General features: G+C 40.2%; 1 protein-coding gene across 4 annotated transcripts in view; it reads left to right on the top strand.

Moving 5' to 3' along the window:
* Positions 1 to 19,103, top strand: part of EXOC2 (exocyst complex component 2) — a 193,232-nt gene that overhangs the window by 157,826 nt on the left and 16,303 nt on the right. For all 4 annotated transcript variants that reach the window (XM_074985929.1, XM_074985926.1, XM_074985927.1 and 1 more), the window contains one exon: positions 17,089 to 17,144. In XM_074985929.1, the coding sequence (XP_074842030.1) occupies positions 17,089 to 17,144 (56 nt within the window). The remainder of the gene's footprint in view (positions 1 to 17,088; positions 17,145 to 19,103) is intronic.

Genomic DNA, 19,103 nt, shown 5'->3' with positions numbered 1-19,103 from the left:
AAGGGAAGAGAGCCAGCAAGCACTCTTACACAGCTGCCTGGCTCTCTCCACAATTTGGAACCTCTGTGCTAAACTTGAGCACATGTTCAGATTAAAAAATTAGCTGCAAGGGTGTCACCACTTACTGTTCCCTGGTGTTGCTAGCCAATTCAAGCCCAGAAATAAGCAGACTTTTTAGTTTGTGCACCCTTTTATTTTGTGTGTTTTTTTTAAAAATATTATTACGATACTTAGGTGGTAAATCTCACCAGCTGATAGTCCTAAAGGTGTATGCACATTACATTAATACAGTATGTTATCTTAAAAGAGAGGGAGGAAAGTAGAATTAATTTAGGGATATAGCTTTTACAACTTCACTTCCAGTAATCTTTGGCTGTGTTTTCCCCACATCCCTGGCCATCAGAAAGCTTAGAATTTATTCCCCTTTCCCTGAGAACTCCCTGCATTCTTCCTAAAAGAGCCTTTCCCAGTCAAGATACCCTTCAAATCTGGCTGCTGATAGTGCATACATCCTTTTATATCATTATTTCAGATGTCTTTTTCTCTTTATTTGTGAGGAGACAGCATTTCTTCAAGATTACTGTCAATTGTGTTAAGAAGAATTTAAAGGAAACCAAGTATAGCTCCTCAGAAAGCATGTAGAGACCACTTGGCCTTTAACTCAATGCATTCTTGGATCTCTGTTCTTTGAATTTATTTACCCAGTTTATGGCAACAACCAGTGCCCCAGCACCAGTGTATGTACCTCCCCTAATATTAATCAGTGTGCTTTTAAATGTGAACCTGCAGTGAACAAAAAATAGATTTATCAGACCGTTTTCAGTTTTACAAAAAGAATTGCTAATGAGCTATTTATAGCACACTGTTGTATCTATTTTTTGTCAGTAGACTAGGGACTGATTTAGGACAAATGAGTTAAAAACAGGAAGTGTGGTTAAATAAGTAGGTAGTCTCTCCAAAGAGTTTCCAGAGCTTACCCACACATTCACATTTTCTTCTGAAACTACTATCAAAACAACATTAGGTATAGTACCTTGAAATCCATCTCTGTTTAAAGGAGGAATATTTTCAACAGTAGCAGGAAATGGCTCATAGAAAAGTTTTACATTCTTGTAAAAGAAAGTTCAGATGGTGTTCTGGAGTCATTGTCTGTAAATGTTTTCTCTCTCTCTAATCAAATTGCAGCATCAACAGGGCATTTTTGTTGATCCGGATGTCTTTTATATATTCCTACAAGCCTGTAAATAGTACCATTATGTATGAAGCTGTTGTATTTTTAAACTCATATTACTTGTGAGCACTGAATTTCTTCCAGCATTGCTTTTCCTTTCAAATGAAACTGTTTGTTTATGGATACTTCCATCACAGGTGTTTTAAGGAATCACCCTCAATTGCAGGTGGCAAAATGAGTAGGCTTATAATATTTATAGAAGAAGTGTTATATGCTATAAACCTGTGGTGCCCAGAGTTTGCTGAAGCCACTGAATATACGTCCTTTCTGGTGCTCTATACTTGTAGTAGTTTTACTAGTAATACAAGAACAACTTAATCCATTGTTTGTTAGTTGTCTTTTTTTGGTTTAATGGTCCTGGGACCTCAGATTAAATTTAGTTTTTTCCACTTAAAACTGGGTGGTGGTGTTTTCAAAAGCCCCTAGATGATTTAGGGGCATAATCCCTTATATTTTAGTGTAAGAATATTAACATTTTCTTGCTTCAACAGTTTTAGCGATGAATGTTATGTCTTTGAATAAAGAAAATGCTTTTTGTCTAATACTTTTAATAGAATTATGTTTGCCCATTATTAACCGGGCTCAGTTGTCCCATTTAAAAATGTTCAATCTCTGAGTACAGGCACAGAAACAGTAATATTAGAGTAGGGTGACCAACCATACAATGAAGCATAGTCAAAACAAAAAGCAGTCAAGTAGCACTTTAAAGACTAGCAAAATGGTTTATTAGGTGAGCTTTCGTGGGACAGACCCACTTCTTCAGACCATAGCCAGACCAGAACAGACTCAATATTTAAGGCACAGAGAACCAAAAATAAGCAAGGAGGACAAATCAGAAAAAGATAATCAAGGTGAGCAAATCAGAGAGTGGAGGGATGGGGGGGAAGATCAAGAATTAGATTGAGCCAAGTATGCAGACGAGCCCCTATAGTGACTCAAAGTTCCCATCACGATTTAAACCATGTGTTAATGTGCCGAATTTGAATATAAAAGTATACCTTGAGGTATGTGTGCTACTGAAGAGAAATTATCGCACCATTTTAGAAAGAGAAGTGGACGAGCTGACTCTTGTATTCAAATTTGGCACATGAACACATGGTTTAAATCATGATGGGAACTTTCTGAGTCACTATAGGGGCTCGTCTGTATACTTGGCTCAATCTAATTCTTGACCTTCCCCCCAACCCTTCCACTCTGATTTGCTCACCTTGATTATCTTTTTCTGATTTGTCCTCCTTGCTTACTGTTTTTGGTTCTCTGTGTCTTAAATATTGAGTCTGTTCTGGTCTGGCTATGGTCTGAAGAAGTGGGTCTATCCCACGAAAGCTCACGTAATAAACTATTTTGCTAGTCTTTAAAGTGCTACTTGACTGCTTTTTGTTTTGATAGTGTATAGACTAGCATGGCTTACTCTCTGTTACTAATGAAGCTTAGTGAATATTAAGAATAAATAATTAAGTGAAAATTATTTCTTATGTATTTAGTGAGAGTTTGCAATTAGCCTATTCAAAAAACAGGGTCACTTTGCAAGTAGTAAATGAACCAAAAAGGAGCGAAAGCAACCGAAAAAGGTTTTAACAAATAGCTTGAGCAGTTTTAGAGAGAGATGCCTTGACTGAGAATCCGTTGTTACTTTGGGTCATTACTACATGTAATTACACCATTTTAGGCTCCTCACATACCACTTGCTTCAGATACACACAGTTGTAGAAGTTTTTCCCAGAAACCAATTAGACAGGAAGTCAAAAAGCACAATGACAAAATGTATTGTAAGGAATTAGAGTGCCGCAGACCTGTCCAAAGCTGGGGTAAGAAAATAGGCCATTTTGGGGTGACATACTGGTTGAAGCAGACTTCCCATCAGCCCACTTTGGAGGAAGAAACGAGTATGTTGATGTGGAGAGCAGAGGTGAGCTGCTTTGTTGTGTCCATGGGGAATTTCCAAGTCAGATCTCTAACTTTTTTTTTTTTAATCAAGCTGCTAGGCTAGCGGGTAAGATATCATCACTGTGTGGGTGGGGACACTTCAGTAAAATATCAAGACATGTTCATGTGCAGGTACTGTAGTTCAGGAAAGACTTCTGACTGCAAACATTTAGGTCTCATTCTAGGCTCAAGTTTGTAATATACCTTTCAAGTTTATGGATTTTTAGAAGAAAAAGTGATTTTAATATAGAACATAATATTAACATTTTTTTTTAAAAATCTACCAGATCCTTTTATGAGAAAATATAAAAAAGCTTCTTGGAACTTTAACTGCTGTTTTTTCTAAGGGAGGGCATCAGAAGAAAAATAATCTGTCAGCTTAAAAAAAAAAAAATGGAAATGGTAACTATCTTTACATTTGGTCTCCTAAGATATCATACTTAAACATTTGAAGCCAACATAAGCTGACATTTCTTTGAAAATTTAATGTGTATTTCTAAATTGTACTGGTAACAATACATTAATTGCAGTGAGCTGTATATAGATATATACAGATCAAACCCATTAGATGCTGATGCAAGTGATGGAGTCCTAAACAGCACCCTCATACAAATCTTAGCACCCTCCTGCTTCCCAATGACTTCAGCGGGCAGGGTGCCTCGTCCTCTTGTGAGTTCTTTGCCCCTGGACTTCACGGGGAAAAAAAATCCACCCTTATCTTTCACAACAGCTTTTATTTGGTGCAGTCTCCCACTGAAGATAATTATCTAACCTTGGGACAATACTATGAAAGAGATAAGTGAAATTTGTTTAATTCTTAATTATATTATCACATATTATTTCAGAAATAATTCATTATAAGCCATACACTTTTTGTATAGGACCTTTGCAACACATCTTCTTGTTCTGTTTACTTAGTCCATAAAGTATCGGAGGGGTAGCCATGTTAGTCTGGATCTGTAACAGCAACAAAGGGTCGTGTGGCACCTTATAGACTAACAGAAAAGTTTTGAGCATGAGCTTTCGTGAACACGAAAGCTCATGCTCAAAACTTTTCTGTTAGTCTATAAGGTGCCACAGGACCTTTCGTTGCTGTTAGTCCATAAAGTACACTAAACCATACTTACTCAGCATGAAATGAAATGGAAACATTGTGGCATATTTAATGTGTCCCAAAATTATGTCAGTAGTTAGCTACTTCATCCTATGAAATGAACCAACAGTTGGCTGTAGCTGCTCATTGAAAAGTAAATGCATAAAATAAAGTATTGAAAAAATTATTAAAATAAATACCTGAGAGAAGAGGTCTTACCACATACATAGTCTCTCAAAAATATTATAGAACATGGGCAATGAAATTAGTCTTTGAGAAGTGTGCATAAGCGAAAAAAATTACGGGATGTATCCAGTCTTAAATTGTATGATAGGTTTTATATGGCATTTTATAAATAGTATATGATCATGCAGTTAGTCATAATACACAAGCATTAGAAAACAGAGTAAAAGTTGCTTGTGTAATTGTAGAATTTTTTAATTTTTTTAGGGTGTCTAACAGTGCAACTTTAATTTGTATGTATGAAGTTTGGGAAAGGTATTTTGAATCATATGGCAACACAATGAGAGAAAATATATTGAGTAACTGTAATACAATCTTAACACTGCAACAGTAAACTTCACAGTTTTTTAACGTTAAAAAGGATTTCAAAGAGAACTAGATACGTTCAGACTCATGTTAATTTTATTTCATAGCAGTAGGCAGATTGTTACTCTTCTCCCACTCTGCCTTGCTCATGAAGTTCTGCCAACCAAAGTTCTGCCTGATTTTTCAATATTATATCATTGTTAGTCCTTTTAAAGTACGGATGTGATAGTAGTGCCATGAATTACACACCATTTGAGAAGTGAGAGCAAATGAGTACTGAGGGAATTTTGCTAATATCAACCTCAGGAGTGAACCTCCAGTAATGTTGATGCCACCTTAAATACTGATGTGGCCATGTAGTCTTGGGCTTTTCTGTTGTTTTTCTTCTTTGGGATAATATAAACATCCAGTTTCTTTAAAAAGTATCTAGTGAAAAGCTTTGTCTTCCGTATCAGTGTCTTAGCCATCATTCTGCTCCTCCTCCTCTGCTCTTATTTCTTTGCTGGTTTTTTACGCTTTCTCCTTTGTAGTACCACCTGAATTTTTTGCCTTTGGTCATGACAGGAGTAGCTTTAATTTAACCATGCCACCACTTTGTATCACAGCAGATTCATGCATGTTTCAGAATTTGTACACTTGAGATCACTTTCTACAGTGAATTATTTTGTATAAAATCGTTTCCCGTGTATTGTGTTTTTCACAACGTTGCCTGCCATTCACTTATGAGTAAAGCTGTTTATTACCTTTTATGAATAAAGTGAATTGAATTTTATAAACACATAACTGACAGTACTTTGGTATAAAAGATAAAGGTCTACCTGGTAAGATATACAATTGAGTTGATTTTGAATTTCCTTTATCATAAAATGAATGAAAAATGTTTAAATAAAAAGCTGTTCTGTTGATAGCCAGGCAATCTAGTTTCAAAGAGATTCAGAGGCAAAGAATTTCAAAGCAAGTTGCGCTTTATAGTTTTGGAAGATGTCAAAGTATCAGTATGAGCCTATTCACTGCTTTGTGGCATTGTTCTGTAATGCTCGATCATTCTTTATGAAGCAGTTGTGTGGAGATGGCTGAAAATTAGATACCCTGACATGCCCACAATGTGATTAAAATTGTACTAGCAACCTCTCTATTGAAACATTGCTTACTGTCTACTGACCTGCTGTGACCTAAGACAAGTCATTTTAATTTCTGTGCCTCTGTTTCCCCCCCTACCTTTTGTCTGTCTTGGTAGATTATAAATTTTCCAAACAGTATAATCTAGCTCAGTCAGTAGTTATGAGTATGACACAGGAACACTGAGGAAATTATATGGCCTGTGCTACATAGGAGGTCAGACTTACCATAAATGGTTTCACCTGGTCTTAGAATCTTCTGGAGCAGGGACTGTGTCTCAGTATGCACTTTGCCTAGTACAATGAACACTGATCTCAGCTGGAGTCTCAAGGCATTACTGTAAAATAAATAGTAGTCCGCCATGCTACAGATTAGTCGATAATAATACAGCTTTATAACCAGGTAAACAAAATGCTTGTCCATGGTGATCAGGCAAATCATGCCAGCAAGAAACCATTTTAAAACGTTCATTACAATCAACATTTGAAACAGATTGTGTCTAAAGGAAATTCAGCTTTTTTAAACAGTCTGATCTTAACCATTACATGGCTTATGGATACCGCTCACTGGTTTCTATTTAAATGTCAAGTGAACAGCAGTGCTAAAAACTGAAGATACATGCAGTTTTTTCCCAATGCTACTTAATGGTTCTAAAACACATTGCAGGTGCTTAGAGTGGGGTGCAAAATCTTGACTGACAAAAAGCTACCTGTCACTTGTTACAAAGGTACAGAACTGTACAATCAAAATTTGATATGAAAACTTTTCATGGCTGTAATATGAGACCAAAGTTCTTTTGGAATTTGTGGGAAGATTTTTCATACCTACATCAGATCAGCATGAGGGGCAGGTGACTTTCTTAAAACAGAACTATGTACATGACCTCCTTGAGCACATTGTGATACGGTTGTTTGTCACTTTGGGCCTGGACGCCATATGAACCCACTGAGAGCAGTCAACTATTGTAGTGGTGCAACTATACATGACTCTCACGCATCTCAAGTCATTTGTCATACTCTGTTTGTTATAATAATTGTGGGAGGAAAATTACTAAACAACTAAGCAAAGAAGTTCTGAGAGAGAGAGAGACTGAGTGACTAAAATTAGCACAACTCGCTGCTTAGAACAAAGAAAGCCCAGAACAGCAAATTATCCAAATTTTTGTAACTGAGCTTCAGATCTCATATTACCAGACCTTTAGGCTTTTACTTCCACCAAACACATGTGCTCATTCACCTCCAGACTTTCCCCGTAAAGAATGCTGAACAGTGGGCAGCAATATGGTATAGATCTATGATATGGATCACTGATCTCGTATACTAACAGCTGGGTCCTTTGGAGCCAACTGCTCTTTACTCCCAAACCTGGTAGCCATCTCCAAACTCAGGCTCAGTTTCTGCTTCAGTTCACCATTGCTTGGATTTCTCATAGCTGAATCTTGATATTGTCCAAGAAAGGGACTGGCAGCATAATAATAATGTGAAGAGCTTTTAATTTCTGTCAATGATTCATTCCCCTTATTCTTGGGGATTGAGACAGTTGGAATTGACTTGCTGTTGGCAGCTGTAGGATCTCCCATGAGTTTTTTTTTTTTTTCTTCAAACCAGCCCACCTCCAGGTATGGTATATAGGTTGCGTTCCTGAGTGACCATGCATAAGTCAAAATTCGCATAAGTCAGGATGGGTCCCCTGTTCTGGCTGTGCCTGGCTCCCTGCCCCCATGAATGGCCGGGAGCTCAGGGCCAGGCCAAGCAGCACAGTTCAGTTTCCCTCCGGCTGCTCACCACCCGCAGGAGCCAGGAAACTGATCGACACAGCAGCACCAGTCAGTGCAAGCTGAGGGGAGCCAGGAAATGACCCAGCGCAGTAGCGCTAGTCAGTTTCCTATCTCCTGAGAGTGGCAGGCGGGTGGAGCAGCGAGGCGGCACAGCTGCTTCCCAGCTGGCAGACTCCACTTGCTGATTTCTACTCACGTTAATTTAAATAATGTGTAAGTCAAAATCATGTAAATTGGTGTTTCATTATACAGAAAAAGAGCAGCAGTTAGTACTCCTGCCTGTTTGTTTCTGTGTTTGCAATGTTGTAGCTGTATTGGTGCCAGAATATAAGACTCTAATATTGGATCAAGCATCTCAACCCAAGCATTCCCAGACTCAGCCCCCTTTCTTGGACCCCTTAGGCCTACCCTTCATATTGTAGAACCTCTGTGTTCCCTTCCTGCTCTTCTACATAAGCTAGGTAATGGGGGCATCCTCAGCAAGGTTGTCATCACCCCTCAACCAGAAATGTTCAGGGGAAAATGAATGACTTTCCTCCTGTCGGCAGCCCTTCATGTCACAAAAATGAATAGGTGTAGTAGCGGCTTTCCTGTGAAGGTCACAAATCCATGTGTTCCTCTACCTACATGAGTGGCTAGGGAGAGGCTGGTCCAGATCTCAGATACTGTACAGTGTAGCTACTACTGATTCCACTGTCACCAAGAGGCGGGGAGTTCCTAATTAATACAGAGAAAAATCTGTCCTGATGCCTGTTCAAAGAACAAGATTCATTAGGACATTCCTGGTTTCTGCAAAGGCTAGGAGGTTTTGGATAATGCAGGTCACTGCTCTAGGTCTAAATGGGCACCCAGTCATGATTCTGAATTTCCTCAAACTTCCAGGACAGGTGGGGCCATGAGCTTACAAGCACAGCATGCAAGGATACACTGCAGAGAACTACAGGGTTGGATATCTCAATGTACTTACTGTCCCATCGTCATGTGGACATGGTGATTCACATGCCTGCTTAGGTATTGTCCTCCCTAGATTGGTGGATAGATCCTGCAGAAGTTTGTGAGGGAGTTCCCTTTTCCTCTCCCTAACAAACTATCACGCTAAACGTAGATGCTTCAGATCTAAGTTGGGATGCTCATGTAAGTGCCCCTCAGGGCCTTTGATAGCCACAGGATCTACATCTCCATAAAAAAATTATCACAGAGCTTTGGCCCATCCATTTACCTTGTGTGGCATTTTTGCGTGCCTACCAAGGGAATGGAATTTGTTGTTTTTCTTGGGCAATGCAGCAGCCAAGCTCTTTGTAAACAAACCAGGAGGCTGTTCCTCAAAGTTATGCCAAGTGGTGAACAGAGTTCCCTCTAATTTTTATGTCCATGTGCAGGGTGAATTTTGTTATGTGAACCAAAATAGAGATGATGATTGACACATCTCTGAGGTCACTGACATACTTTCCTGTTACCATGTTCTTCAAAAGGCTTAGTTGTATGCCTTCCCTTCAGTTCCATTTTTGCCCAAAGTTTTGTCCAAAATTAATGAAGGCTCTACTACCTTTATTCTAATAGCCCCAGCATGGCCTCATCAGCATTGGGTTTTTTTGTTTGTTTTTTGGTGGTGTCTTTTTGGACTCTACTAGCCCTGTCTGTCAGATCTCTGCTGCTACTCACTGGAGATGTGGATATAATCTCTCAGAACCCCCTGCCTCCTTCATCCCAATCTTCAAGTCATCCACCTAACAGTGTGGATGTGTCATGGCCAACGACCTAAGAATGAGTTCACTCTAAGGGAGTGCAGGAAGGTCTGCTAAATAGTAGGAGGCCTTTTTACTATGTCTACTTACCTTGCTAGATTGAAGAGGTTCTCCATTTGATCCAGGCAAACTCTGATTTGTATTACCTTGGATTATATTTTATTTCTGAAGCAACAAAGTTGGTCCTTAGCCCCCAGTGGACTCTGATGGAACTGTCTCAGCTTTTCACTATTCCATGCCTAACCAATTTGTTTTTTGAAATCCTGTGTCTATTCTAAAAGGTTTACTCAAATTACATCCTCAGATCCACAACCTAATTCCATAGTGGAGTTTCAATTTAGTTCTAGCAAAATTGATGTGTCCTTTGACCCTCACCCATTGTGCTGCTAATGACAGTTCTCTTTTATACGTGTCTGTGGAACTGGGCTTCTTGGTAACTGTAAACTTAGGAAGGAGAGAGAAGAAGCTGTGACCTTCAGCGTTTGAGATTCTTTCATATTTTTCTTTAGCAGCAAGGTTTTACTGTGACGTCACCCAAAATCTCTGAAGAACGTGTTTATTTGCAGACTTTCTTTCCAAAGTCTCCTTCCAGTAAAGGGGAAGAATTGTTCTGTTACATGGAGTTGAGGTTTTTCCTCTTTACTTTGATCAGATATGGTCTTTCGTGTCTTTTTCTGAGATTCATTTCAGTTTCAGAGAAAGTAAAGGGCCATCCCTGGATTTCTAGCTATATCTGTTTGTGCTACTAATTGACTAGTATCACACCTCCAGTAAAATTCAAGCAACTTCTGTAGCCTTTCTGACCCATGTAAACATGCCCGACGTTTATAGGGTGGCAATCTGGTTGTCAGTCCATATGTTTTGTCTCACTATACCATCTCTAATCAATGTAGACACAGTGGCAGATTTAGACAGCTGGTCCTTTAGTTTTTGTTCAGGTGGACTCCAAACCCATCTCTAGTTCAAGCTGAATGTGAATCACATATAGCAGAATGGACTTGTGCGATCTTTCTCAAATTAAAAATGGTTGCATATCTTTCCATAATTTGTTCTTTGAGATGTGCTGCATGGGTCTATTCCATGAACTGCTCTCCAGAGGGGGCAGTGAGCATATTTCTGGTGAGTTGGGAGGGCGGGGAAACTCCAACAACTATGCACAATGTGTGCACACCCCTATAGTAGAGTCAGCATGCACAGTCAACAAATTACAGGAAGGTAGATAACCTTTTTTTTCCCCCTAGGATCCTTCTCTGCAGTTTCTTTCTTCTCTATCTTCCTTCACTCCTTTTGACATACCTTTTGACATTTGACATCAGCCCTTATCACTGGTATGGTTTACTATCTCTGAGCAAAACTTTAGTTATAGCACCTTAATTCCTTCTTTACTCTTACGACCACATCCATAGCATACAATCTGACTGGCTCAGTTTTCAAGAGACAACCAAAATAATGATACCATTATTATACATAATTTCTAAAGCAATTCAAATCTTAAAGCATTTAAAACATGTTAAGCATAGTCTCTTTCAGTTAAATAAATTCCTGTATGTTCCTGCTGTCCTAGCTGAATTCCAAGTTCTTTAAGCTTTGAGTTTTCTAGGCTGCGGAAGAGGTTAAAATGTTTGATGGTCACATCCCCTTTCTTTATCAGTTTACTTTTGTATAAGTTTGAGCACTTGAAGAATAGCTTGCTGCAATGAGTTCAGATGTATCCTGTGTGCTCAACTGAGTGCTTTCTGTGCATGCAGAATTTTGTTGCTTGCTTTTTAAGAAGCGTTAAAATTGCACACATCACGTTAAAATTATGAGCAACTTGTATGTAGTTATACATTCCACACAATTCTGCCTCCCAGCAGTTTTTTGTGAAATACTAGGATTAGCTGAACGCTTTTGGAAAACCCAGCTCTCAGAACCAGTTTATTGAATATGCAATATTATATGTGGTTTATGATTGATTATGAGGATCCAGTGATATAGTTCTCCTACACCTCAACCTGTATACCCAAGTGCAATACATTTGGTAGAATCACACTGCATTTGACCCTCTCTTGAACTACAGCTCCGTTGAGTGACTGCAAGCTTAGTTTCTGTTACTCCTCAGAACCACAAATCTTTCCCTTCTGTTTTTTGCATAGTTTGTAAAAGTCATTTGCAAAAGCTTTGTATTCTTTCTTAAACTTTCTTCTAAAAAAGTCAACTTTGGAGGTTGTTTGTTTGCCACAAAACAAACTGTTTAAGGCATAAAATGGAAAATTGTATTTAACAGATAATACGCTGTCTTCCCAAATGTTTCATCAGTACAAAACTGCTGTGGTTGGCCCAAAATGGGAAGAGGCTTTTTTTTTTCCCCCAAGTTTCTATCAGCCAAAGTATGGTTGAAACTCTCCTATGTGCTTCTGTGTTTAAATCTTCCCAACCAGCTTTTCTCTGCCTGTCTTTAAAACATTAGCAGGAACGCATGTTTTTTATTAAGTAATTTTACCAATAATTGCTTGTGGCAGCTAAGTTTCTTGAGAGACAGATTTTTTGGTTTAAAAGCCATGGGGGTGAAATCTATCTGTACAATAAGGGCTGATAACATTTTTTTCTCAAGAATTTCAATGGTTTATTGAGTTATTCTTTAACACATTTCATTCAGAAGCTTTGGAAAAGGACTGATATCTCTCAATACTCTAAATAATAACCGTTATACATTGTGAATGGTGTTACCTTTTACTTGATTAACCTAATTTTTACAACCTGTTGTTATATGGTGCAATTGGACTGGCAGTGTGGTATCCCAAAATAATAATTGTGTGGCCCACGTATGGAGAAAACTGGAAACAAAAAACCAGGGAAGTTTTACTTTCTGAACAGAATTTCCTAATAGATTTACAACTGGGTGATTTTGCTCATGTTCTTAATTATGCTACAGAAAAGTAGTTCTTAGCATCCATGATTTAACTCCTAAGAAAGGAAAGTAGGGGTGAGGAAGGGACAGGAAGATGAGAGGCAAAGGGAATATTTTGCAACCTCACATCAGCTTGCAAGCTTTTGACAGGGCACAGATAGTGGAGTGTAATGTCCGCACTTTGTTTTGATAATTACAAGGAAAATATTTCTGCCAGTTTCACAAATCATGAAAATTTTTATATCTCCACCTTGAAATAAAGAGTAAAAGTGAAGAGGGATTGATAAATAGCTGGAAGTTTGAAAACTTTAATGCACTACATTTTTGTTTTGATTTTTGTTGTTTGTTTAGTTTCACTGAAAAACTTTAAAGGGAAGAAAATGTGTGGAGGTACAAAAAAAAAGCCTGGTAACATTTCCACTGTTTAGAATTTATGAGAAGCCCTTTGTTTCTAAATATATCATTACATTGAACTGTACTTCTGTCCTAAACAGTGACTATGTAAAAATGGAACCTTCTTCCTGAAAAGATGTGCTCACTGGCTGTATTCTGAATCCTGTCTACTAACTTTAGTGCTGTAAATATTGTTATATATTTTTATTCCTGTTAACTTTTCAGAAACAAAAGGAGTGATTCTGTTCTTTTCAGTGCCCAGTGAACATAATTGTCTCCTATGTTTTGATTTTAAAGGCTACCCGCTACTTTATAGTGATGCAAATGTATTAAGAATGATGCAATTGCATACCTGTGTTTCAAAGATGTACGTGACCAAAAGGCCTTATCTTTATATATGGTCATAGTTAAGGCTATGATTTAATCATGGATATTTTTAGTAAAAGTCACGGGCCGGTCACAGGCCATAAACAAAAATTTACAGCCGCTCCAGTAGTGGCCAGTGCGGCTTATCGCCAGGGCTGCCTGAGCAGCTGACAGCGTGTCTAAGCCTGGGGCCAGCTTGGACAACCTTGGGCTCAGCCACACTGGCTTCTGCAGAAATCACAGACGTCTAGTTATAGTACAGGTTGAAGCTCTCTAGTCTGGCACCCTCGGTACCTGAGTGATGCCAAACAAAAGAATTTGCTGGACAATGGGATCAGAGCAAATACGGTTGTACCTTAGTGCCTGGCTGTATACAATGGATTGTGTAGCATGCCCTGGATGGAAGCTGGAGGCGTGTAGATAAGCGTAGCGATCCCTGAGTTTTCGGTATCTACACACCTCCAGCTTCCAGCCAGGGCACACTACACGATCCATTGTATACAGCCAGGCATTAAGGTACAGCCGTATTTGCTCTGATCCGTCAGACAGAGGCAAACATCTACAAGACCTTTACCAAGCTTCCCTGAAACTACAATAACCACCTAAGGAAGTGAGGAAACAGATTGACAGAGCCAGACAGGTACCCAGAAGCCATCTGCTACAAGACAGGCCTCACAAGGAAGACAAGAGAACATCACTGGCCATCACATACAGCCCCCACCTACAGCCTCTCCAACACATCATCAGTGATCTGCAACCTATCCTGAACAATGATCTTTCACTCTAACAGACCTTGGGAGGCAGGCCTGTCCTGGCCTACAGACAGCCTGCCAACCTTACACAAATACTTAACAGCCCACTATAGATCACAAAACAGTAACTCTAAGCTTGGAACCAATCCCTGCAACAAACCTCACTGCCAACTCTGCTCCCATATCTACACCAGCAATATCATCACAGGACCTAACATCAACCATACCATTGGGGCTCCTTTACCTGCACATCTTCTAATATAATATATGCCATCATGTATCAGCAGTGCCCCACTGCAATTTACATTGACCAAACTGGACAGTCTCTCCGTAAAAGAATAAATGGACATAAATCAGACATCAGGGACGGTAATGTACAGAAACCTGTGGGAGAGCACTTCAATCTCCCTGGACACTCAGTAACATTTAAAAGTAGCAGGTCTAAAACAAAGACATTTCAAAAATCAAATGGAGAGAGAAATCTCTGAGCTGCAATTTATTTGCAAATTTGACTCCATTAACCAAGGATTAAACAGAGACTGGGAGTGGCTCGCAGCTTACAAAAGGAGCTTCTCTGCCCTAAGTGTTCACATCTCCACATTAGACTGACAATGGGCCATATCCCCGCTGTCTTATCTGACCTGTTTTTTCCTCTTTTCATACATACTACTAATAATGGGCCTTTTCCACCCTGACTGAATAAACCTTGTCAGCTCTCGCTCTCCCTTTTACTGGGACCCCACTCTTTAAATACCCCTCTGAAGCCACCACCTACCCCCCCACTCATGCATCTGATGAAGTGGGTCTTTTCCGATGAAAGCTTATGCTCCAAAATATCTGTTAGTCTATAAGGTGCCACAAGACTACTTGTTGTTCTCGAAGATACAGACTAACACGGCTACCTCTCCGATACTCCTTCCCTCTTAATCTCCCAACCTCCAAACTTCCTGTATCTGCCTTTTCTCAGTCTTCCCAGCTCAGTCCATCTGTGAATAATGAAGATTATTATAGATACACATATATGCACACGCACAAAAAAAATACAGATTTAATAATAAGCTGTGAGTGAGAAGGGTTACAAGGGTGAGTGCCAGTGAGACTCTGGGAGTGCTTGATCTAGCCCTGACGGGAAGGAAAAAGCATAGCCTGATTTTCAACTCTCAGGCTAGATTTGCAGAGCCAGCAGTTAACAGAACTAAGCAAACACATTTCATAAGCTGAGTCCACCCAAAATGATCTTGGAGACACAGTACACTTCGACTCCTTCATACAGTTGGCAACTTTTCTTATGTCACAAAAACCAAACGCTCTTGCTCCACCCATTCTCCAAGGCATCACTCCCACTCACTGTCCCCACTCCCTCTGATTCTCACTCCACTCATTCTCTCCCATCCTCACTTGCTCATTTTCACTGGACTGGGGCAGGAGGTTGGGATGCAGGAGTGGATGAGGGCTCGGACTGAGGGTGTGGACTTCAAGATGGGGACAGAAACAAGGGGTTCAGAGTGCAGGAGAGAGCTCTTGGCTGGGGCAGGGGTTGGGGTGAGGGCTGTGGGGTGAGGTCAAGGATGAGAGAATTGGGGTGCAGCAGGCATTCTGGACTAGACAGTTGAATCGAGGGGTTCAAAGTAGGGGAAAGGGCTTCAGGCTGAGGCAAGGGGCAGGGTTCAGAAAGGGGTATGAGTTCTGGGCAGGGGATGTGTGGTTTCTAAGTTGAGCCCAAGAATGAGAGGTGCTGGAGTGGACTCTGGGTTGAGGCAAGAGGGCTGGAGAGTGTGTGGGGTGCACGCTACATGACGTTTGGATGTGAGAGGGGACACAGGGATCTTGGAGTGTGGGGAAGGTGTTCGGGCTCCAGAAGGGAGTTTGGGTGCAGGTGGTGGTGATGGGGTGGAGATTCAGGAGAAGGTTCCAAGCTGGGCAGAGGGTTGGGATGCAGGATGTCGGCTGCGGGGGAGGGTGAGGGAATTTGGGTATGAGATGAGGGTTCAGCTGAGGCAGAGGATTGTGGTGTGGTGTGGGAGGGGGTGCAAGGAGTGGGGTCCGGGCAGCACCTACCTTGGGGAGCTTCCCAGAAGTGGTTACATGTCTCTCATCGCTTAGGCATAGGAGGGAAGTCAGGTGGTTCTGTGCAGTGTGTGCTGCCTCCGCTTTCAGGTTCTGCCCCTGCAGCACAGCTGTGGAGCCAGTGCATGGGATAGGTGCAAAGCACAGCCCTCTGAGCGCCAGAGGGACATGTCACTGTTTCCAGCATCCAGATATGAAGCCTCCTAATGCCTCCGACTGGTCTTTTAACATCCTGAGCTGTGATGCTGACTATAGCCACCAGGGTCCCAGTGGAAAACCGAATACCTGCCCACCGTATTTACGTTGGCATTGCTTGAGAAGCAATCTATGCAAAGGGCCATATGCATTGTTAGTCTATATTTACACCAGTGTAGTGCATTTCTGTGAAGTAACTCCAGCTTTATGTCAGTGGAACAGAGGAAAGATTCTAACACCAAATGTCAAGAATAGAACAGCATACACTCGTTGTTAAAGCTCAGCATGTCAAAATTAATTCATTCTGAGCAAACGTTATGCTATTATAGAATTCATGTTAGAAAATAATCAGCCTTTTTAATTTTCCCCAAAGAAACTTCTTCTATATAAGCATGACATCTGCTATAAATTATCATGAGTAATGTCTTCTTAAACCACTTCCATAGAAACAAGAATTCTTGTTATTTCCATTTATAAAAATATTTCACAATCAAAGACATTGCAGAAGAAATAGAAGTGAGATCTTCTCCTTGCAAGCTATGTAATCCTGTTGTTCATGGTCACTTTAAAACATAAATTTGCTGTTGTACATGCAATATAACATATAGTATGTGTCTTAGCAGGACTCTTAGCTTAAGGGAGTGTTTGTTTTTTTTAAATAGTGGATCTGTGGTAGACTGAAGAGGTTATCAGAGTCAGGCTGTCACACAGAAGAAGAATACTGAAACAGGAACCTACTGGCTTCTTTAACCTTTTGCTGAAAGGAAATGTGCCTTTCTCCATTTGATTTTGAAAAAGGAAATAGATTATAGCAGTGTGGCTGTGGAACTTTCTCTTTCTGCTGTTCTTATTGCAAATGTGTTAGTTAAAGGAAGAGAAAAGAAAAAGAACACTTATGGAACAGTATAATTGAAGAGTATAATATCATAGCTCTGTCAAGATAACACAGTGAAAGTGATTGAATACTATTCTTGTTTTGTTTTAGGTGTCAGAAACTATTTGAAAGAAGCATTAGTGAATATCATTGCTGTACATGCAGAGGTGAGATGAATTTAGATTATTCACATTATTACACGTGTCAAACAAAATAAGTTGGCGGACTTCATTGGAAGGAATCACCTCCAGAAAATCAGGCCATTTTATTTGTGTTTAAAAACAGATTTTTGTAAAGAGGTTGGGGAGTGCTGAAAGCACACCACATATCACATTTTACGAAGTGTTTATGCTGAAAATGAAGCCAGAATAAAGTAATGTGTGAATTTAAAGTGGATTAATTATTCTTGATTAATTCCAGGTATAGACACTCTTATTCCAAAATAAAACTACCTTATTTTGAATTTGCATGGATTAAACTTTGTTTACCTATGTGAACAGCATGCAGCAAACTTGGGTGTAAACCTTCTTTGCTCTTTCCTGCTCCTATCTAACACTGTGTGTGAATCCTGCGAGCATGCCCTAAAAGTTCCCTAGTGCACTTTAATCTACTCCTGTTTCAAAACAGAATGGGAAGAGTGTTTTATTCCAAATTAGTGTGGTTTAAACTAATTCAAAATAAAGTACTCTTGTTCTGGAATAAGTGTCCACATCTGGAATTAATCAGGAATAGCTGTTTTGGAATAACTCCCTTTGGAGACAAATTCCTGGTATGTGCTTTTTCTTTTCATTCAACAGTCTGAAGAGGAGGAAAGTCAATGTAAAAAACTCATTACTTCTTTCTGTGTGCATTTTAACAAATATAGTCCTCCCTCTTGCTGTGTCTACACTACAGCAATCTGTCAACAGAAGTTACTGTTGGAGTATATCTTCCTACAAAACTTCTTTCAATGGATTGTGGCCAGACAGCAAAGCGGATCAAAAAAGCAATCCACTCTGTCAACAGAGAGCAGCCAGAGTGCCTGGCAGCTCTCTCAATAGAACAGCCAGCTGGAAGCACAGCAGACAGGGCTGCCTGTTGTCCTAGAAGCCCTGTCTGTCAACAGAGGGTCCCCCGCCCTCAGAGCATCCACACTTGCTTTCTGTCAACAGATTCTGTTGAGAGAGGCGTTCTGCTTCCTGGGGGAGTGGCAGAGCTCTGTCGACTGAAGTGCTGTGTTCTGTTGACTTACTGTCCACAGAACACATTCATAATTATGGACGCTCCACCAGTTTGATCGACACAACTCTTTAGTGTATACATAGCCTCCACGTACTTCAAGAGATGGGACTGTGGAGAAGTGTTGAACATGTGCTATGTGATGCGGGGGAGAAGTACATCATGTTGCATGGAAATTCATCAAGCACAAACAGAAAATCTGGATTGGCTGCCTCGTGTATATTTGCCTGCCTGACCTCGTTCTGAGACTGTTTCCTGTGACCCAGACAATGGCAAGTCAATGTGACAACCAAGGAAGCTAAAGCATTTAGACATTCAAATATGCTATTTAGTGCTCTGTAAGTATATATGAACTCCTCCATGAAGCCTCTACGAGCTCCATGCCAGTCCCAAGCCTGGATGAAGGAGGAGGGTTGATCAGATGTGTGTGGATGTTCTGACCATCAAACAACAGTATGAATGAAATCTGATGCCAGTACAACTAAATGATAAAAGATGCCAGTTCGGACATCGCCCAGATAAACAAGGTTTGCGATACCAAACGAGTGATTGGGGTTGGGTCGATAAGTTGGCTACTGAAAGAAAATTACAACTAACACATATGCTATCCATTGGAACATGGAATGTCCGAACACTGTGGACACCTGGAAAATTAGAGCTGCTTCGCAAGGAGATGGAGAGATACCGATGGACTGGCACAGATGCATTGGATGGCATCAGGAGAGAGAGATGCAGTTGTGAAGTCATTTGGCAAGGAAACAAAACGAAGCATGAAGCAGGAGTTGGATTCCTTCTTAGCAAAACAGCTAGAAGAGCATTATTATGGTACAAACCAGTGAGTGCAAGAATGATGATAGCAAGAGTCGAAGCAAAACCGTTCAACATCTCAGTCATTCAGATGTATGCAC

Source organism: Carettochelys insculpta, chromosome 2, assembly GCF_033958435.1.
Source record: "Carettochelys insculpta isolate YL-2023 chromosome 2, ASM3395843v1, whole genome shotgun sequence".
Taxonomy (NCBI): Eukaryota; Metazoa; Chordata; order Testudines; family Carettochelyidae; genus Carettochelys; species Carettochelys insculpta.
The sequence above is the reverse complement of the archived record's forward strand: the minus strand, read 5'-3'. Positions and strand labels throughout refer to the sequence as shown.